At 43.3% G+C, this 23,010-nt stretch overlaps 1 protein-coding gene and 1 non-coding gene across 2 annotated transcripts in view; one reads left to right on the forward strand and one right to left on the reverse strand.

Moving 5' to 3' along the window:
- LOC114429867 (NACHT, LRR and PYD domains-containing protein 12-like) overlaps window positions 1–23,010 on the reverse strand; it is a 43,247-nt gene that overhangs the window by 14,843 nt on the left and 5,394 nt on the right. Inside the window, exons 4-7 of the mRNA XM_028398479.1 lie at window positions 20,921–21,094; window positions 20,635–20,808; window positions 19,764–19,803; window positions 16,043–16,522 (exon numbers count right to left, since the gene is read on the reverse strand). Coding sequence (XP_028254280.1) covers window positions 16,043–16,522; window positions 19,764–19,803; window positions 20,635–20,808; window positions 20,921–21,094 — 868 coding nt within the window. The remainder of the gene's footprint in view (window positions 1–16,042; window positions 16,523–19,763; window positions 19,804–20,634; window positions 20,809–20,920; window positions 21,095–23,010) is intronic.
- On the forward strand, window positions 9,612–9,693 carry trnas-uga (transfer RNA serine (anticodon UGA)). Its single transcript has one exon. It is a non-coding gene; the product is annotated as a tRNA-Ser (tRNA).

Consider the following 23,010-nt stretch of genomic DNA (forward strand, 5'->3'; position numbering starts at 1 on the left):
TATATTTGTGCTGCAGGCACTTCTGTTGCCCCTTCTGGAGCGGGTGACTTTGCTGAAGACGATGATGAGGAGCTGGTATCTGCAGTGTCACAATATGAAGCACAGCAGAATACAGGTGTGGCATACGACACAAATGCAAATATTATGAAAATGTTTAGTGAAAACACACTGTGAAGTATTATTTTTGAGGAATAAAAAATCACTGTTTTTTCAAATATTTTTGTTTACAGTACAGGATTATGTCGCATCAAGCTTCAAGCGGGATGCATTCTTTGAGTGCACCTCTTCAAAACCTTAAGGATATCCAAAGGTGTTGGTGTTTTCATTTGTGTTTCCCGTTGAGAAACAATCATTGGATAACATTTTCACTAACATCACTTGCTTTTCTCACTCACTATCTGTCTAATCCCCTGAACAGGACGGAGGAGATTCATTGTTTTAATGATCACAGTAACTGTTTTTCATCACTGCAACTTTGTGCACGCTTCATGTCTGTGGGCATCACTACTTTATACTAAATTCATCACAACTTATTTTCTTTGCTCTATTCCATCTAATCCTTTTCAAATACAGCTCTGGAAAAAATAAGAAACCACAGTGGTCTCTTATTTTTTTATGTCTAACTATTAATTATAATCATAATCTATTAATGCTTGTCCAAATGTATGCTGTGCAGGCAGAATGTGGACTGCGATCAAATACAACAGTCATCCTTATATTATTTTTTTCTGCATTTCTCCTTCAAAAGCTCCAGCCATGGCTCATTCAGAGGCCCGTGCTGGTCCGCCTCTAGTGGTAAAAATACCAGACCCTCCACATCATCAGCCACCTACTGAGCTCCCTCGTCACTGGAAGGATCAGCTTCCACCTTTCCAGCAGGAGTGGATCCGTAAGACCCTCTTCAAGGCCAACCTACACACTGGCAAGCCAGAGCTAGTGCCCCAGCTGAAGCTTTGGTGGCATCCTCCTCAGCCCCCTCTCATTCACAGTCAGCTGCCCGCCTCACCTGACCTCTTCTTCTGTCGGCCCCTTTTTTTATGGATGCCGCTGAAGATGTGGCAGTTCCCTCTTGTCTGTGTTCGCCCAGACTGTGGTAAACACAGACTAACAGTGGCAGGACTATATCGTACTGTGCGCAAGGTCTTAGACATCGACAGGTGGTATGACCTTGCAACAGAGTACTTGGAGTGCAAACGCTGCACAAAAAAGTATCCAGCCTGGTCCGAAGACATCTTAGGACAACTGGATATGGGTCACCGCAGTCAGTTTCCCGCTTTATTGACATACAGGTAAGTCATAATTAAGATCAAACATTATTAGGTGCTTTGATTTGTGTTATTGTTTAACCAAAAACTGCATTTGTGTTATTACACTGGTCTTTCATTAGATACTCATGTGACAACCGGGTGGTGAGGATGATGAGGGAGAGGACATTGGGCAACAGTGCGACTCAGCTTCACAAGAAGTTGATGGAGCAACATGGTGAGGCATGGTCGCAGCGTGTACTGCAGTACCTCACTGCCTGTGAGCCATTTGCAAAGTCCTCCCTTTGCAGCCTCCTGTGTTCCTTGAGCCTCCTCCCTTACCTGCCATACCTAAACCTAAGTGGATGTTAGCTGTATACTCCAGGGATGTTCTGGGGCGACTGCATGAGGTCAAGGCCAAAATTACATCTGTCTTTGGGTCTGTGCTCAAGATTGACTCCACTAAAAAGGTATCACAGCATTTTACCTATACAGAATGTTGGCCAGATATAAATATGTTTGCGTGCATAATGAACACTCTGTTTGACCTTTTCCAAATAGGTCACAAAGAAACTTGCTGGGGCTGCTTCAGGGACAGCTGCTTGGTGCACAAATGTGGGAAATGAGCACGGCCAAGTCCTTGTCTCTGTGCTCACAGCTGCTGTCGGGGTGAAAATCCCCTTGTTTCCTTCTGATCACCCCCTGAATTAGTTTGTAAGGAAGGAGCGGATAAATTCTGGTCTCAAAATTATAATTTATTAAACAATGAGGCAAATTCTGAGTCGCAGAGCTCTGGGTTGTTGCACACAAAGAACCAAACAAGAACAACACAAGAACAGGACAACCAACAAGAACAAACAACCACACAGCAACAACGAACAATGCAACAACCACTGGACATGGAATTCACACATTGATATACCCCGTGGGCGTTCCTGCCTGCCGGCCCACAGGGGCATCTACTGCCCCCCTGCAGACCCTGGTTCATACAGCAACTAGACCATTAGTGTTTACTGCCAAATAAGGTAAAACTTCAATTCCTCAAATCTCATAGGTTGTGAGTCCGATCTGGGGGTGACCATAAAACTGGGTACTCAGGAGAAAAACACATTCCTTTAGAATCTGGCTTTTATCAGGTCAAAGGTGCTGCTGTCCTTAGTCTGAATTTATGACCATCTCGTACCAACCGGAGCTCTCTCCAGAGAACAGAAAAACAACTGATCTCATCTGCCACAGCCTGAACTGCAGCAACGTTATATGACATACTATGAAATTACTTATTAATACATTCAGTATCCGCAAATTACTTTGATTTTCTATAAAACTTCCTAACACATAAACACTTATGAAAATCACATTATTAAGCGATAAACACATATAAACATGAAAACTTATATATCTGAACACACTGCATGTTAACACCATGCAGAATAAATTCTTTCACCCAACACTGCCGAGGGACATGGATTGCATGCCATGGTAGCTGGCCTGATGAAGCGCTATCGGGAGGCAGGACAGATGCCCCCAAAAGTGATGTATGTGGACAGAGACTGCTGCAGTCAGCATGGCCAGTCTCGTGTTAAGGCCATGTTTTCAGAGTGGGATGACCTCGAAGTGCGCCTTGACATCTGGCATTTTATGTGCCGATTTGCTGCAGGTGTCACAACAGAGGCTCATCCACTCTATGGAGTCTTCATGGCAAGTCTGTCCACGTGCATCTTTGAATGGGATCCAGAGGATGTTGCTGCTCTTCGCCGTGCAAAGGAGGGGGAGCTAGCAGCAAAGAAGACCGGCCACCTCTCAGAAAAGGCACTCAGTGCTCGCATTACCCGGAGGGAGTTGGCACTGCACTGCCGCAGGAGGACCAGAGGGATGGAGGAGACCACCAGCCTGATTGGATCACTGATTGATCACTTTGACAGTGTGGATGGGAAGGACACTCTGGGAGTTCCTCTACTGGACCATGATCGGATCCAGCAAATATGGAAAGAACAGCAGAAACATGTACTGTGTATCCAAGACCCAGAGAACTTCCCACTCTACATTAAGAAGGGGACACTGAAGAAAGGTGGTGTGGAGCTGTGCTGCTACAGGTGTGCCCGTGGCTCTACCTCCCTGGAGTCTTTCCACCTCCACTTGAACCGCTTCATCCCAGGTATCTCATATGGATTACAGTGTCTCCTTAAGTATTATAAGCACTGTAACTGTTTCCATTACTTTAAAGTAATGTCACATTCTACAGTAATATTACAGTCCTTTTCTGATGTCAGAACAAGAAACTAATTTAATTACTTTTCCTCATTCATTCTGGTTATAATGATAATTTTTCATGTATTTACATAACTCTATTGCATGTAACCTCATAGTACCTCAAATGTAGCACATATCTTGCGCGTGTGTGACCCTTTTTTTCTATTTTATTTAACCTTTAGGAACCAGTGCCAGTGATGCACATTTTCAGGCCTATCTCCTTGAAGGCTTGATGGAATGAAGATCGGATGGAAGAGGCTGTAAAAGGAGCCTCTTCCATCCGATCATATGGCAGTGCCCTGCGAGAGGCTGTGGACCAGCTCAGCCGAGTTGTGTTTGGGAAGCCCTGGGATGAGCGCTACCGCCCTCCTGGAGTATACACAGGCAAGAAATACTCATTTAACACCAATATAAATAATTTATTCATCAATCCACATTTTTGTATTTTGAAACATTATCTGTATAACCTTTTATGTTCTGGACAAAATATTAAGAACACTTTCTTTTTTGTTTTTTTCTTGTAGGTGAATTGCTGGGGGTGGAGTATCTGTACAGCCAGACAGGCAAAACATTGACTCCAGTGCTCCAGAACCCTGAAGAGGAGGACAGGTTGGTGGAGCAAATAAATGACGAGGACCTGCAAGATGAGGGATTTCAGGAGGAGATCATGGAGGACATCACAGTATCAGTGCTCTGTGAGGATGACCCCTGCCATGATCTTCAAAAGAGCCCCCCATCTTTGACAACCAGTCCTCAGGCCTCTGCTCCACCCCACCCATCCACGTCCAGTGATGGAGAAGGACAGCATCCTGCCTCTGCCTCCTTAGTGCTGTCACAGCCGTCTGACATCTCTCAGGCTGCACTGGATCCTGGAAGCAGTCCATCCAACGAGCCTCAGGTAAGACATTTTAATGGCCTTTTAACTTTTGGTCAGCTTTTATTGCACATATATTAACATTAATCTGCATTTACTAGGGAGCAGTTATTGGCCCTGATGGTGTCACTGGGTGGGACAAGGTCCAGGAACTGGCTGGTTACCTTGTGGGTCTTCGTGAGGCTTCTTACCTCACTGAGCTGCAGGTGACAGAGGCCTTCCGGCTGTGGGCAGCGCTCCCTGATGGTGACAAACAACGGGTTAACTACCAGCCTCGACATCAGCCTCGACTGACACACGGCCGCTTTAAGGCACCAAAGCGATCTGGAGTCACCCCGGGTGTGGAGAGTGTAAAACGGTGTTTGATTGGCCATCCTGGGGGGCCAGCTCAGTGGCCTAGTACCAGCCGCTTAGTTGAGGCCATATGTGTAAAGCTGTGCGCTTTACACAGGTCAACAACCAAAAAGGCTGGAGTGAGCAACCCCAGGTGGTCTAAAATCCTCACCGATTACCACCACATCCAAGATTTGGTGCTTAACAGCACCAGGCTGATGGAGGAAACCACGATCCAGCTCTTTGAGCTAAACCAGCGGACACTCATTCAGTGGTAGGCAGGGTACACTATTTGCCTCAAATGAAGTAAATACTTCTAAACACATAAAATACAAATGATGTATTTTCAGGTTTCAACGGCAGCAGAAGAATCAGGAATTGAGTGTCCTTAATCAGGGACCGGCTCCATCTGCCTCAATTCCTGTGGCTCAAACCCGGCTTACTGCTCCGAGGGAACCACTGGATGAAGCACCAGTCATATCAGGCCCAAGACACACATTGGTACTTCCACCAAATCAGGAAGGACAGGCTCCTCCTCTGCGGCCTGGTCACCGGCGCATCAGGGAGCGCCCCATCACACCTGTGCCCACAGTACCTGGTCCCACAGCATCAGAAACTGCACAGCCTGTTTCAGCAGCTGGGTTAGGCACGTTAGTTCTGAACCCAAACATGACTGTGCCAGTGGTGATGGCAGCTTCTGGTACTGCAGCATCCGGTGCAGGCGCAGCCCCGCTTCTTCCTGCGTCTGCTGCTCCTCTTCCTACTGTGTCCCGTTTCACTCAGAGGAACAGGCAGCGGCGGGCTCTGGAGGAGGAGAGTGGAGTCCAAAAAAGGAAGTATGTGAGAAGGGTTACCTTCAACACATGCAGCAAATGTGGGCATCCTAAAACAGCAGAGTTTGGCCACAGTAGATATGGTAATGCCACATTTTGCTCGCGTTCATCCAGTGGAATGTCTCTGGATGAGTGGCTGCGCCAGCAAAAACATCCACAGTAAACACTGTACAATGTTTGGCCTGTATATATTGTATATAAGCAATTTTCTTATGTTTAAATCAACAAGCCTGTCTGTCTTTATGCAGTGCTGTTGAATTTTATTGTATAATTGTACATTGTGTAATATTTGACCTAATATTTGACCTGTATATGTTGTATATATTTTCACATGGGTGAATGGGCTGAATAGTATTTTATAGTCCTGTATGCAGTGTGTGTGTGTGTGTGTGTATTCACTTGTATTTGTTTTATATTTGTTCTGATAAATCATATAAACATTTAAGACTCACTCTGATCTTCATCAAAGAAGCTCCCACACAAAAACACGTTGACTGCTCATTGTTCATATTATTAAACCATAAACAGGTAAACATCACAAGTCATTGGACGGGGCATATAAACTAAAAAACATCTGTTGATATTGTAATATATTTAAACATATCTAAACTAAGCTAAATCAATCATTAATTATTTTACGCACGTTGTGGGTTTTAAACATTCCAACAACTCTATACATTGTCGCACAGCCGACGGCACAGACTACGGGTTCGAGTCCAGCCCATAGCAGATGATTTGTTTCATATTTCACTTAAACTCCTTTATAATGAACAGGATTATTGCCTCAATACCGCTACACGAGACGTTTGTCCGCGCACAGCGGGGCTCCACATTTTTCTCAACTTTTTCCCTTGCGTGCGACAGCGAGAAAATCGGACCCCTTCTTTTGCGCAGCGAGCGCTCTACCATTTGAGCTAATCCCCCTTGTATAAAGTGTCAATTGCAAGTCAATCAGGACTCACTGCACTACATGAAGTGTACTAGTGAAGTATTGGAAGCATCAGACTTTTAATCTGAGGGTCCAGGGTTCAAGTCCCTGTTTGGGCAGAACACTTTGTACTCCCTCTTGCTTGTACTCCCCTTCCCTCTCTGTTAATGTGCTTGGACAGAGCTCTGTGAACAGCCAGCCTCTTTGTGTCTTGCCCTCCTTGTGCAAGGTGTCAATGGTCGTCTTTTGGGCAACTGTCAAGTCAGCAGTCTTCCTGGTTGTGCAGCCTACAGAACTAGACTGAGACCATTTAAAGGCCTTTGCAGGTGTTTTGAGTTCATTATCTGGTTAGAGTGGCTCCAGGTGTCTTCAATATTGAACCTTTTCACATATTTCCTAGATACTGAATGTGGGTTTTCATTGGTTGTCGTTATAACCATCAAAATTAAAAGAAATAAACACTTGAAATATTTCAGTCTGTGTGGAATGAATGTTTGCATTATACAGCTTTCACTTTTTGAATGGAATTACTGAAATAAATCAACCTTCTGATGATATTCTAATTATATGACCAGCACCTGTAGTGGTGTTTTGCTGCAGCCTGTGGGGTCACCATAGAAACAAAGACAGAACAGGCCCCCTGAGTGACAGCAAAGAACAGGCCCCAGACAGAACAGGCCCCCACACTGCTCACTTATAACAGGGATATTAAGTAAAGTTCTTTACAATAAATTCACATTCACATTTTATTATCACTTCACACATGGCACAGTATATATGGCAGAGAGTTAAAGGTGGAATATGTAGTCAGAGATAATACCAAATATTGACACTAGGTGGCAGCACTTCAGCCTCCATCCACTGCTGCACTACCAGCACCACTCTCAGTGCTTTTTGTTTCCATTGACTGTACAACATGATTCAATCCATGTTATTTATATGACAAACTATGTGTAGTGTTTCTATGTGTGTAGCTGACATGTTGCTCAGCTTCCATTGGACACATATACTAGATGGAAGCTGCAGCAGGATTGGCTGATGACTGATCACAGGTGTGAACAATCAGCCGGTGACGAGTGGAGCAGGAGCAGCTGCCCATGCTGCAGAGACACAAACAGCAGCAGCACTCTGTGACCCATGTCCACTCTGTGTGTCCTCCAGACAGTCCTCCTCATGTCTCTGCTCATGTCTTTATCAGGACAGCAGTCAGGTCCAGCCCTCTGGGGGATTTCTGCTCTCACTGTTTAACTCTGATTTCCTGATAGCAGCACTCACACAGCTCAATGCTGAAGAATCAGATCCTTTCATGAATATGTACTGCAGCTAATACAGCAGTAAACATTCACCCCTTCACTCACACACAAAGAAGGAGAAAAAGACCAACAACAACAACCAGGAAGTACCCAGACCATGACACTCAGTCCATGTTAGACACACAAATGTTCTCTTGCTGCCTCATATATCCAGCCACTGACAGTTACCATGGTAACCAGGTCATCAGTGTTATTCAGCTCACTTGTCAGTGATCAGATCTGTTCCGTTAGTATCTTAAGTGACTGCAGACAGTGTTGTTAGATTTGTTTATGTTTTACGAGTGTTCACAAAGTGAGAGAAACACGTAATACCATGTTGCTAACAGACGCTAATTTCATGTTGTCTGTGTTACCTTAAAGCTAGACTCATAACCAGAGAGTAAGTACGCTTATATGAAGTTATGAGGTTAAGTTGGTTACATGTGTGACTGTGAAATGAAGATGCATTTGTTTATTTCTGAACAGAATGTTTGAGATTAGTGCAGCATATACATTGAAAATGTTTGGATGTTTGTATTTGGAATCAAAGCAGAACATAAGCAGAGAGCCAGACAAAATGGTGAACTAGAACAGAGCAAATGTACTGCTGAAAATGTCCTGAGCTCATGCGTCTTACTGTACAACAATGAGAGTGGAAAGACACACAACTGTCCTCACTGGGATTATGGCTGTAAATTGTGTGCATAGACAGAAGTTGTATGTGTCCAGGTCAGGACAGACGTTCAGCTTGTAGCTGATTGACTAACTTACTACAATGAGACATTGTTTGTGTGTTTGCTGCAGTTTGAGTTGTTGATCCCACAAATCCAAAGTGTTACTGTTCATTTGACCTGTGTGCCTGTAAGTCTCCTGGACAGCTAAACAGGACAATGTGGAAATAAACAGCACTACATGCATTCCAATCATTTACAAGGACTGAGAGCTGTGAGTCACAACAAAGCTGCTGCTGCTCTCCATACATTCATCTACACAGGCTTCAAGGAGACACTGAAACATGGCATCTTCTGACAGCTTTAGGAGCACCTGGACCACAACATTATATTAGACTGTGATGGAGATGCTATCCATCTGTGATATTAGCACAACAATGATTCTTTTCCATTTGTCTAATACAATATTTAGCAGCAAAAAGACTGTTTGAGGCCTCACAAAGTGAGGAAGGTCTAAAAGTATGAACTAACCTTCAGCATGATACCTTGATGCTTCACATCAGTCTTTCTGCTTCTCTTGTGCTGTCTGACATCTACTGAAGTCTCACTTTCTGTTTGAGGAACATACTCTTCCTCACTGATCTCACAAAGTGATGAAGACTCTTCTGATGTGTTTTCACCCTAACATGAATGAGAGGTTGATTTTTATTGTTCATGTCTTGGATGTTTAATAGTTGTCAGATCATGGTTTGGAAGAGGCTCCACAAAGAAGAACATTTCAGTGCCTGTCTAAGTGAACCATCACAGTGGACTTGTGTTGTAATCAGCATGTCATTCACTGCCATGCAGCCAGCTGTGTAGTAATACTGCTGATAGAAGTGTCAGTGACAGCAGCAATTAATTCAAATTAAATTAATTAAAATTAGTGAGAGCAGGGAATTCTGCCTATCATTCTGGAATACTGATGTCTATACTGGAATGCTGCCACTTATTCTAGATTTCTGGAACTTCTGGAATTTTGACTTTGACTTAACTTTCTGTGATAGCTGTCTGTCAAACTTCGAATGAAATGGAAACAAGTAAAGGAGCACCAACACCAAACTGGACAGGACAACCTGGACAAGACCATGCACTCATTGACAGAACCAACCTGGGTCATCAGACTCTTCACTGTTACCTTTTCCTAGTTGTTGTGGCCGAGTGGTTAAGGCGATGGACTTGAAATCCATTGGGGTTTCCCTGCGCAGGTTCGAATCCTGCCAACAACGGTTCTTTTCATCTCCAAGATCACTTTATGCTCCTCCATGTCTGAGGACCAAACCCTGGCACAGTCCATCTGACACTTCCAAAAACTGTCATTTTAAAATTGCTGGGCCGAGAACAACTGGTGTGCAATGAGGAGGCAAAGGATAAAACGTCCCAGCACATTTCAAACCCAGTTTCACCCTGAGGCAGAGACTGCTTCACCTTAAGGACAAAACACCTGGGAAAGGCAGATCTCAAGGTACTACAATAGTCAGAATGATTCATCATGTGGTGACCAGATGAAAAATCTCATCTCTGGCTCAAGACTTGTTGAGATAGCATAGACAGAAACACTCTCAGTCTGTCCCCATCAGTGTCAGTGAAGATTTCAGATTGTTTATTAAGTGTTCATCCTTGAGCTTTTCCAAACTTGTTGTGGACAGCACGCTGTTCATGTCAGGATGGCCGAGCGGTCCAAGGCGCTGCGTTCAGGTCGCAGTCTCCACTGTTTTATCTTATCTTATCTTCTCTTATCACTCTCTGACACAGTGCTCGAGTAGGACATCTAGTGGTGAATAAATTGCGGTGTGTGTTATTGGTTCATGGATTGTTTGGGATTTGGATCTCCATGCACATGCACACTAGTGTAGTCTCGTTCGACCACACATGGTTGAATGGTTTCAGGCTGACACAATAAAATACATTAAACTTTCAGTTTCACTGCACCAAGTTGTTATATTTATATATATATATAAGTGACATTTGAAGTCAGGGTGTCCGCGGGGTCTTAAAAAGTATTAAAAGTTGATGAATCAACTGTGGGAAAATGAAGGCCCTTAAAGTATTGAAAATCTTAATTTGAAATGTGTGTGCAGAACTCATACAGCCCTCTCACTGCAGCCTCACACAAACAGACAGACAGACAGGGTTTAAATACGTTTCGCTGCTGAACAGCAGAATCTGCAGTTCAGGTGAACATGTAGCGGAGGAGCAGGATTTGTTGCTACTATGTGGGTTTTGCTGTTGACCTGAATGAGTGACGATAACGAGCCGGTAATGTTCAGGGAGGGGGCGTGACGTGCTCGTAGCATCATAACAGACTGAACAGCAGGTCTGAGGACAGTGTTATCTGACCTGTGTGGTTCATCCATGAAGGCTGAGTCACTCTGACTGACAGCAGTCAGCTGGTTTAAGGAGTTATAGAACATGGTTACATGACGAACGCCCATTTAAAAAGTATTGTTATTATCCTGCTATAGTGGACCATTGTCTGCCAGGATGATATCTGCATACAGCTAAAACTGTAACAGACAGAATGAAGAGTCTGTCAGCTGGAGCTCAGCTTTAGAAAGAGAGGAGACACTGAGGCAGAGGAAGAGAGGTGAGGAAGATGAGAGCAGAGATACTGTAGCTGCATTAGAAACATGTTGAAGAAAACAAAATATATATCTCAATCACAACTATTAAATAAATAATAGTGTATATAATTTTAATCATTTTTAATTCACATTGGCACATTGGTAAAAAAGAAAAAGAGATAAGACCATGTTTCACCTCTTCTTCCTCTCATTAGTGCAGTAGGCAGCGAGTCAGTCTCATAAGCTGAAGATTGTGATTTCAACCCTCACAAGGGGCACTTGTTTTAGAGCCAGAATACAGATTACAAAGAGCACACTGTATGTTTACATGTCATCCAGGTCATGTTCATAGAGAGCGTCTGGACTTTTTTTCTTTTTCAAGTTTTTCTTGAAGACGTTTCTCTGCTCCTCCAAGCAGCTTCATCAGTTCTAACTGTTTGGTGGGAAAATGGTTTATATGTGGTGGAGGTGGGTCTGGGTGAAAGTCACTCTTCCAAGCATGTTCCTGCTTGCGTAAGTGTTCATACTAAAGTCACACTGTTTCTCAGCATAAACCACAGAATGGCCCATACACGCTCTAACCAACTCAGCTAACCGGCCCTGGCAAAGTTTAACACACCTGTCATTTCGTCGGAAAACAAGAAAATGATAACCCTAGACTAACAGAATGTTGTTTTGTTCAGAAAGAAGTGCATTCAGACTGAAAAAGCAGCTGCAGGAGGAGAGCTGGCCCAGTTTGGTTCAGGAAGCAGTGCAGCTGTGTTCATTGATCAGCTGCAGCACGTTGGTTAGCTGAGAACAACTCAGTTTATTCAGGAGTTTACATCGAGACACCTGGACTGAAGGATTGTTTTTGAACACCACAGCAAGGACACTTTTTGAGGTTACAACTCTGACATGAAGGCATTATGTGATGTCATCAAACACACCCTACAATGTCATCATCCCGGAAACCTCCGTTGCTGCCCCCGGCTTTGTGACCATACGGGTGGACAGAGATGTGACTGGCAGCGGTAAGAAGAAGAGAGGAGGGATTGTGCTGTATGTGAGTGAACAGTGGTGCAAACCCGCACATGTCCGTGTCAAGGAGCGTCTCTGTAACCCGACTGGAAATCTGCAGTGAGCCCTGAATTTTTACATGTTCAAAATATCTGTTTGCTTCACATCTACTCATATTATTTACCATCGTTGGTGTTGAGTATGTGACGGAGCTCAGGAGGGGAGGGGAAAAGGGACAGACAATGACATTTATGTAGGCTAGAATAACAAAATCTATTGTGAATATAATATTAAATAAAACAGCTGCTTTAACATGAAAAGAAGTTGTTCACTGGCTCCTCACACAGACACATGTCAGGAGTCAGGCGTGTGCAGCTTGTTTACAGTGAGGGCAGCTACTGAGAACATGTGTTCCATTCAACTAGCATCCTGATTAAAAAGAAAGAAAGAAACTCCAAGTACTTCATGTGACCTGCGTATTCACAGCGAGCACAAATGGAAATGCTGATTAACACGCGGCAGTCTCCTGGTTTGATCCATTCTGGGACTATATGCTGACGGAGCACTGCTATATGCGCACTGAGATCACGCCGCACCTGAAAACACACACCGTCAACAAACAACCAGCATGGCTATAGGCTGCTGAGACCTGTCCAACAGACAGCGCGTCGCCTGGCACAGTTTTCAATGCGCGCTCTCATTCCTCTGGTGCAGTACGCTCACATGTGTGTGTGCACGCCTGTGTGTGTGTGTGTGTGTGTGTGTGTGTCGGGGGGGGGGGGGGGGGGCGGAACTCCTCTGCAGCGGAGTGCATGCAGAAATATGCAATTGACAAAATATGTCAATATGCATTGACATGCAGAGACAGAAACGACACGCCGAGCAGAACGGAGGCTGCCACTCCTAAAAAGAATTCTAACTAAATATCAGAGAAATACTGACGGGCAATTAATAAAAATAAAACGCACAGGACAAGCCTCAGTGAATAAGTGCGTGTGAGAAATATGTGCGGGCCGCACTAACACTAAACTTTGATGTCAAGTGGGGGGCCACAAAATATCGGTTCACGGGCCGCAAATGGCCCGCGGGCCGCTACTTTGAGACCCCTGGCGTAAGGGAACCACACAGCCTCTGCTCTCTTGTTTCTGTGGTCCTGTAATACCTTTCATTCTGCTCTGTAGCCACTTAAGGTTTATATCCATTTTGATGTTGTTGTTGTCACATACACACTGTCACAAATGTGTAATTGAACGCTGGCTATCATACACAGGAAGAGGGATGCGATAGACGTGTATCCAGTGATTAGCCTGGCTGCCTCTCTAAACCCCTCTGGAAATGGTAAAAGCATTTTTGTAACTTCTATACAGATCCACAGTTTACTAAACATCGCAGATTGACACTAAGAGGCAAGAGATGGTGTAAACTAGCACACAGAAAGATGTTTTATATAGGCTACTATGAATGAGCTGAGACACTCCATAAATCATGTGTACAGGTGTACCTGAAGGGGCAGATGAAAGCTACAGACAGCAGGTCATCAGCTCTAACAGAAGAGACGACTCAACAAAAAGGCACGAGACGTCGTACAATATGTGGTCTTAATAATACAGTTACATTGTTCTAAGTGTTTTGTTGTTGGATTTCAGTTACCACCCCCATGTACGTTGGTATCAGACGGTCAACTGTGCAGTTGCAAGAGTGATCTTGGTGAACCCAGAAAGTCAGCGCTGTGATTTCTTCTCTGACAGAGTCATCTACAGGTCTGTCAGGACCAGACCACCAGTGTTTGCTCACTCACTTTCATCACATCCAACATTCAGTGGAACTTTCTGTCCAGAGCATTTTACACTGGTGGTAGTGGGTACATGTTCGGCATGCCAGTCTGTAAATTAGACAAACAAACGGTGTCACACAGTTCCGGGTTACAGTTTAATGTAAAGGGCATCTCATTCAGTCACTTTCCTTTGGTGCTACTGTGATTGTTCTGTATTCTGTTGTTTCTGAATAATACAGCTGTCTCATAATTGGATTTAAAGGAAATCTACATTTAATTTGTGATTACATTATCATGAAATTTGATTGGCCTAACATTATACTAATTTAGCAAAGATATCTTTACTCTGCTGCAGTTACATTCATTCATGTCAGGGAACAAACTTCTTTGTTTGCACAGACTCAATATACCCGCCCTCATTTGTGTCAGATTTTCATTGTATACATTACATAACAGTAGAATAAAGCTTGCCCATCTGATTCCTAAGACCTTCTATCAGCAGCAAATATGTAACTTGGTTGTTGGTGCATTTCTTGACTGTCAGTATACATGATTCCTTGTGGTTGCTCACCTGTGGGAAGCTTCCAAGGAATTATAGTGGTTTATTGGTTCACCCTGACAAAGAATGAGGAGGGATATAGGGGAAGATTATAGAGTTTGAGAGATGATCATGAAACAATGTAGAATATTAATGTTCCCTTTTGTGTTTTTGCAAATTGAAATCGTAAATTGCCTTAAATGCTTCAGAATTGCAAACAAGTGACCTGGTATGGAGGAAACTTGGAGTGTGTTGATGCCCTCTTTTTGTTCTGCAGTGGCAGAGTGAATGGTCGTCAGTACAGAGCCGACCTGGAGCTTTACCAGAATATTGTTGCTGAACAGTGCTGCTGGGAAATGAAGTCCAACGAACCCGTTCTCAAACTAGTCAAACAGCAGCAGGGACACTGGGAAAGACTTGTCAGGACTAAGGTACTCAACTTGTGTTCAGTCTACAGCAGAAATATAGAATTTTTCCACATCATCTTTTGATTGATTTCAAAGGTGATTTATCTTTCTAGAATATTTTTGTGAAAATGTTACTTTTGAATTATTAGTCAGTTGGAAAAAATATTCTCCCTTGCTGTCAAAGTAAATAGTGGCCAGTATAGAGTAAGTAATAAAAGTAATCAGAGTAAGTAATTCTCACGAAATACTAAGTGGTATCAAGAAGTATGAAAAAAAACATATAAGATAAATAACATAAAAAAAACTATGAAACCTGTAGTAATATACAAATGGTCCACCAGAGGGAGCCAGCGCGAGTGCACACACATATATATATATATATATATATATATATATATATATATATAGAGAGAGAGAGAGAGAGATAGAGAGGGAGGGAGAGAGAGAGCGAGGGAGAGAGAGAGGGAGGGAGAGGGAGGGAGAGGAGAGAGAAAGGGAGGGAGGGAGGGGGGGAGAGAGGGAGAGAGAGAGAGAGAGAGAGAGAGAGAGAGGGGGGGAGAGAGAGAAAGGGAGGGAGGGAGAGACAGAGGAGAGAGGGGGGGGAGGGAGAGACAGGAGAGAGAGAGGGAGAGAGAGAGGGAGGGAGAGGGAGGGAGAGGAGAGAGAGAGAGAGGGAGAGCGAGAAAGGGAGGGAGGGAGGGGGGAGAGAGGGAGAGAGAGAGAGAGGGGGGGGGAGAGAGAGAGACAGGAGAGAGAGAGGGAGAGGGAGAGAGAGAGAGGGAGGGAGAGGGAGAGAGAGAGAGAGAGAGGGAGAGCGAGAGAGAGCGGGAGAGAGAGAGAGGGAGAGAGAGAGCGAGCAGAGAAAGAACGGACAGACAAGTCATGTTACAAGTTGGGAGGCTCAGGCATTATTTTATATCTGTCAGGTCAAAGTTTATCCAAAATATTGAGTTGGAGTTATTAGTGTTTGTATTGCAGCAGTTTTAAATGGTGTTTTCCACTTAGGTCCATTAACTCCTATTATAATACTACATTTTAATATCAGAGCCATAACAACATGGAATCATGCATTTCTTAATGTAAGGGTTTCATTTGTGAGGACATGTCAAAGTTCATGATCATAAATTCAGCTTCACATTCTTCATTTCACTGCTTCTAAGACAAAAACATGTTCTGACCTGAAATCACAGTCAGTGATTCAAATGAAAGTGAAACATCATCAACATTTAAAGCACAAAGTTGAAGCTGCTGTCACTTCCACACACTCTGCTTCTACACACAGCACAGACTCACTGAGGAACCAGACCACAACCAGAACCCAGCATGTAGAGGCTGAGTGAATGTGGTGCTGAAGGTGTGGAGGTGGATCAGTGTGTCAGAGGAGACTCTGTAGAAGGACAGAGTGCCAGCAGGACAGTCCACATACACTGCTGCTCTGTGAGAGACAGAGGAGGAGGAGATGAGTGTTTCTCTGTTATTGTGACGGACAGAGTAACCATCATCAGAGCAGATCAGACTCCAGGACTGATTGTTTCCTCCAAACCAGCAGTCATCACTGCCTCCTTTCCTTCTGATTCTTCTGTAACTCACTGATATATAAACCCCTCCTCTCCACTCGACCTCCCAGTAACAGCGACCAGTCAGAACATTTCTACACATCAGCTGATCCCACACATCAAATCTGTCTGGATGATCAGGATATGGCTGCTCCTCTCTCACACGTGTCACCTTCCTGTTGTTGTCAGACAGTTTGAGCTTTGTGTTCACTGAGTTTGTGTCGACTTCAAGTTGACAGAAATCTGATGGAGAGAAAAAGACACAGCTGCAGTTTATCATCTGACACATCTGATGGCTTCATTCTGTCTTTACTGACTGATGTGTTGTTCATTCATACAAAGTTTATCATCAGACTTTTTGTCACTAATGTTTGAATGAACAAACACACAACTATCAGCTTTGTGTTCAAACACAAACTGGATATTTGCAGCAATGTGAGTAAAGACAGACGACACATTTAGAACATGAGAAGAACAGCAGCATCAACTGTATCATTGGATAAAGAGCATCATCCAAAAGCTCCATACAGGAACATACACAAACACACACACACACACACACACACACACACACACACACACACACACACACACACACACACACACACACTGATTTTCAAAATAAAAGCCTCCAAATCATTACAGACCTTACTAGGCCTGGTAAACTACACACAAGCCACCCAGAAATATGCAGACACACACTATACACACCTGCCAACACACAGACACACAAACATGGATTTTCAAAATAAAAGACCCTGCACAATAACAGGATATGCTGAAGTGTAGATTTTCAAAATAAAACACTTAAACATGTTTTAACATGCATTAGGGAGTGTCCCCAACCCACCCCCCCCCCCCCCCCACACACACACACTTACACAGACACACACTGATTTTCAAAATAAAAGCCTCTAATTCATTACACAGCTAACTAGCGCTAGCCACCCCTACAAATTATACATCAAATCGACCGGCTCGGTCAGGACTACGACCCTCTGAGGTTTGGTAGCGATCGGATAAACGGTGTTTGAAAAAATCCAGAAAAACTGCGATCGACCCTCCCCACAGGCATCAAATCACTGTCAAACTTTGAAGGCATGGCGTTTGGGCATGCTTTCACACAGAACCTTCATTCAAAATGTAAAATGTAGATAAACATTAGACCTCTGACATATTGAGTCCCCATGTCTGTGCCACTTTTTGTTTTGACAGGCAAGCCACTTAAGCTGACCTAACCCCCCTCATAGGAAATAATGGGAAACTGGTGAGATCCCTGACAAAACCCAGCTAACTTTGGAAGCCTATCAGTCTGGCATGCCTCTACACGGAATATTCATTTCAACTGCAAACTGCTCATAAGGAGTTGGACTTTATCATACTGAGTCCTCATGTTCATGTCTTTTACCAAACTTCATAAAATAGCAGCCAAAGTCACATCCACATCTTTAGGATTCCTCCATCCAGAATGAATGGAGAAGCTTGGGGCCTATTAAACCTTATATAAAACCAATCAGAAACACTGTAAAAGCATGAAATGTCATCAGTGGCATCTTTCACATCTGCCGGTGATCAGGAATGAGGTTTGGTGGTATATAATGGGGCGGACCGGCAGCAGAGTGTGGGTGAGCGCGCATTGGCCCACTCAAAATTTCTTGTGAGATTTTCTAGGTTATATATACAATAGTTATTTCTATTTTCTTTCCTGTTTGGTTCTTCTGTCTTTATGTTCCTTTCTTTGGTTGGGATTGTTGGTGCATTATCATTGAGGGTTTTTCCTGTAGAACAGACCAAAAGTCCAGTTCATATGTTCACTGGGCCGAAGCCTCTGTCATAAAATCAATAATGTCATAATATGCCACCAGTACTGTTGTCCACAGGATGAAATCACACGTTTAAAAATGATTATTATTTATATATATTTAACATTTCACCACAAGATGGCAGCAAACATGGTCAAACTCTCACCACCCTGTTTGCCAGTGATCTGTGTTTTTTTATTGCCCATTTCTAAAATGGCAAGTGTGAGTAAGAAAAGGAAGGTTGACAGCGAAGGCCGAAGTTTCAGGACAAGTGGAAATGGAAGAAGAATGTGAGGGCAAGACATCTTGCACATTGAAACCTGTGTTGGAGCCAGACCTGCCCCCTTTACTGCAGCTGAGAGCCCAGTCTCTTCCTTCTCATCAGAGGTCCCTCGTTAATCGCGGGGTTACGTTCCAAAAATAACCCGCAAAAGGTGAAATCCGTGAAGTGATGGGCTTTATTTTTTACAGTTATTCTAGATGCTTTAAGGCTGTGAAGCCCTCACTACACACTTTATACTCCTTTCTCTCCTGTTCAAACACTGTCAGAGTTCAAACCTTCATAAAAATAAGTGTTACAGAATGAAACCAAAGCACAAAGCAAAATAAAAGGAAATATAATAACTGAAGATTAAACAATGGTTTGTGAAATGGAAGTTGTGGCGGCTGCACAAAAATGAATGATAAGTTAATGTGGTCTGTTCAGAGCTGTCAGTAAAAGCTTGTTTAACTGGTTTCGGCTGTCCCGCCTAACAAATGAAGAGATTGCTTCCAAAACGCTATAAATCCAGAAAAAAGTGTTTTCTTTCCAAAAAGGGTTTATATGAAACTTCTAGTTTTCATATAAACCCTCCGCCATGACAGTTGGAAAGCTGCCCCGTGATTGGTTGAATGGAAATGCTGCATTGTGCTGAAAATCAGGGTGTTTGTAGCAGATTGGGAAAAAAGGGAAGAAGCGGTGCAGGGAAACATGGCGGATAACGTGTTTTGTTACTAATTGATTAAAAGCTTTAAACAGAGACCCCGTGTGAAACTTATTTTGGTGGTAACTCGTTTTCTTAAACAGTGGCGTTTCTCGCCCTAACCCTAACCCTAATAATGCTGCTCACAGCTCAGTGTCTCAGTGTCTTCACTCTTCAGTCCATCAGTCCAGTCTGACCCTTTGGATGAGATTCTTTGTGTCTGAGTCCTGCCTGCTTTTGGACTGTGGAGCTGTTTCTTCCTGTGTTTGGACCTTTTCAACCCTTTGTGGTCTCTTATTGGATTTTGTCTTTTGTCTGCTTTGGTTGTCTCTGTTATGTCCCAGGCTGAGGGGAAACCCACACACAGCATGTCTGCACCTCCCCACTCGTCCCCACTCTCAGATCGGCAGCTACACAGGCTGGTTTCAGTGTTAGGCTGCAGTTCATGAACTCAGAGCTGAGCAGTGCCCAAACAAACACAGAGACACTACAACACACTAAAGCTCCCTAACAAGAGAAAAAAGGAAAACCAATGACAAAGCTGGAACCTAAAACTCCTGCTGGGGAGTAATAAACTCCAGTAAACACCAAAGAAATCCAACCGCCGAGGCTGCGCTACAACAGCTCTGATGGACTGATAGAACACTGACTCATGCACAATAACATGAGGAAAGACTGAGTCAAACTTACACTTCCTCAGCCCAGGTTTTAACCACTGCTCTCCACCATGCTCCACCCTGCAGGAAGAAACACAGTCAGAATGATTTTCTAACCAACATGAGTCCAAACTGCTGATCAACATGAAGCAGAGTTCCTCAGTTTGTCAGAGACACACAAACAGACTGAAACTCATCTGTGTCGACTCCAGAAGAGTCTCTCCTGATCTGCTCTGTGTTTATTCATGTCCTCCATTCTGTGAAATATTGCTCTCTGTCAGTGCTTTACTGTAAAATCCTCTTCATGCAGCAACAGTGTAGGTTTGATCTCAGCATTGTGTATTTATCCAAAGCAGCAAACAAGCCACACTGTCTCTGACTGTTTGTTCCTTTCACTCTATATGCAAACACAAGCCTGGTTCACATGTGTCATGGATGGAAGAGTTTCTGACACACTTCAAATAAATACATTCACTCATGTCTGTGTGTAGTTGTTACAGTGATAATATTGTAGTGTCTCCCTGCTCTCTGTCTCTGACTGAAGGAACTCCTCCTTCTACCATTGTGTTGTTGTCTCCTCTGAAGCTTCACATATGGATTGTTTCAGGAACATTTGTTTGTGGAAATAATTCAGTGGTTCTTACAGCTGAGGACATTAATAAGTAGGGCATCATTTAGTATTTGATCTGCACTAAGTGTGACTGAAAATCAGTCTGTTTGTATTTTGACATGAAGAACGTGTATAAAGAAAAGTGAAGTTAACATGATGGACACTTAATGATGGAGGAAGATGAACATCAGGGATCAGTGATTATTTCTTCTCTGCAGTTTCAGTCCATCCATCAACAGCTGTGGATATATGAGCTAAACTGACAGACTGAGGAGGACTCATGCTCTGTGGTCTCTGTGTACCTGAGAGTCTTCAGACTACAATCTGGACTGTTGAGTAAAGCAGACAGCAGCTTCACTCCTGAGTCTCCTGGATGATTGTAGCTCAGGTCCAGCTCTCTCAGATAGGAGGGGTTGGAGGTCAGAGCCGAGGCCAGAGAAGCACAGCCCTCCTGTGTGATCAGACAACCTGACAGACTGGAGGGACAAAACATGTCATGAACTCAAGAAGAAAGAAGGAAAATCCAACAGATCTTCAACATGAACATGAAGCAGAATTTAACTGATGATCAACAAGCTGGATCCTGACCTGAGAGTCTCCAGTCTGCAGTCTGGACCCCCTAATCCGTGAGACAGCTGCTTCACTCCTGAATCCTGCAGGTCGTTATTATCCAGATCCAGCTCTCTCAGACTAGAGGACTGGGAGCTGAGGACTGAGGACAGAGCTTCACAGCTTCTCTCTGAGAGGTTACAGCTGCTCAGTCTGAAAGAAATGAAATGTGTACATTTAACAATACTGAATAATTGTAGAAAGTAGAGCAGTGCAATGACAAAAACAATTCTACAACATGAAAGGACACTATTGTCTAAGCTTAGTAATGTCAGTGGTTATAATTTGTGAATTATGTTTGTACATTTTTTATTATTAATCATCTGTCATTTCTATGGCAGAGAACAGGAATCAGCCAATCAGAAAAAAATGTATTGTTGCCAGGTGAGGTCTGAGATTCAGCTGCAAGCACACGTGCTGCAGACGTTATGGCATATAGGGCAGGCCAGGAGTGAGAGACAGGGAGCGGGTTTCCTTCTATATTGATCCTCCCTTTGTGTTTCAGTCACTTCATGTGAACTGATTGTGTGCTGATCAACACAAGCAGACACATCAGCACAGATTCATGTGAACTAAGTTACCTGTTGTGCAGCTTTTTTTGGAGGCTTTGGGTAATCTGTTTCTAATCTGTTTAATCTGATCTGTTCTGTGAAGTCTCTAAAACCTGACAGTGCAGCTGATGGCCTCATTGGGAATACAGTGAAACAGAAATGTGTTTTTTGTGGTTAAAGTCATGGTGGCACAGAGGTAGACAGTAACAGATGTAAACATTTTGTTCTAATAACCTGTTAGTGTAGTGCCACCATGAGGCTGACAGAACTGTTTCATTTTCGGTTGGTTTTATATTTGTCATCATGGCTTAAAATAAATAAGGAGTTATTGAATCTCTCAGTAATAGTTGTTGAGTTAACCCTTTACTTCTGTCAGTATAATAGCTGTTGAAATCCACCAGAATGCAGGAAATGGCTTCTACTTCATCCAAAATGTTCTGGGGGAGGTAACTCTGATACTTTTCCACATTAAAACCATACAGCCTGTCCTTATTAGCTTTAGATATGATTCCAGCCTCAGACCTTTATGGTGTATTTCCAGGCTATTCTTTAAGGTCAGTGACTTCATATTGTTCATCTTCAGCAGTTTCTGTTTCATAACTTCCTAATGTTCAAAGGTTTTCTACTTTTCACAATAAAACAGCTTCATCTATTCAAAGTGTTTCAGCAACTTAAATTCAGACTACAGATTCTCCAGCAATTCAGAGCAATCCTTCACATCATTCAGAGCAATGCTTCAGCTGCAGCAACCAAACTCACATTTTCTGCAGGAAATGCTTTCTAGTTAACTTTGTGTTCATAGTGTGTCAATTCATATTTTCGTCTTGTTTAATGAGCTGCAGTTTAATGTTATAGATGTACTTGCACAATCCATCATCATTTAATCTCTTGAGTGAAGCCTACATCTAGAAGGTTTCATTCCTAAATGTGTTTTGTTTGTAACCCAGTTTAAAATCCCCACATGTTTTAATGAGTGTTGATCATTTCAGTTCAAGTTTAAATGTGTAAGCATTTAAAATGTGATTTCAAAGGGTAAAAAAGTGTTACATGTTTGTTGTGTTATGTTAAAGAATGTTGCTGAAAGATGTCCCACCAGCATAGATGGGGTTAGTAACAAGTGACAGGACCGTGAGCACAGTGTGACACAGACTAGGAGAGGTGTGTCGGAGAAACATGTGTAACACAGAGATTTTCTGTCTTCATTTCTAAGTTAGCAGTGCACAAAACGGTGTGTAACTTGTGTCTTAAGGTTGTTGACAGGACAATCTGTGAGAAGAAGTCTAGCAGCATACTGAGAGGCGGGAAGACTTTCAGCACGAAGTTCAGACGGTTTATGTTTGGTGCTAATGCTAAAGCTAGCTGTTAGCCACCTGGAAGAATAGATTCAAGTCAGTTGATGACAAGTGAAGGGACTTTTTCTAGCTCTAGTTGGACTCACTCAGTCGACTGTTTGAGGGGCTCATCTGCTGTTTTCCACCTGAGGACAGAGAAGAGACACGGACGGAGGTTGGAGCCACT

This window comes from Parambassis ranga, unplaced genomic scaffold (assembly GCF_900634625.1).
Source record: "Parambassis ranga unplaced genomic scaffold, fParRan2.1 scaffold_21_arrow_ctg1, whole genome shotgun sequence".
NCBI lineage: Eukaryota > Metazoa > Chordata > Actinopteri > Ambassidae > Parambassis > Parambassis ranga.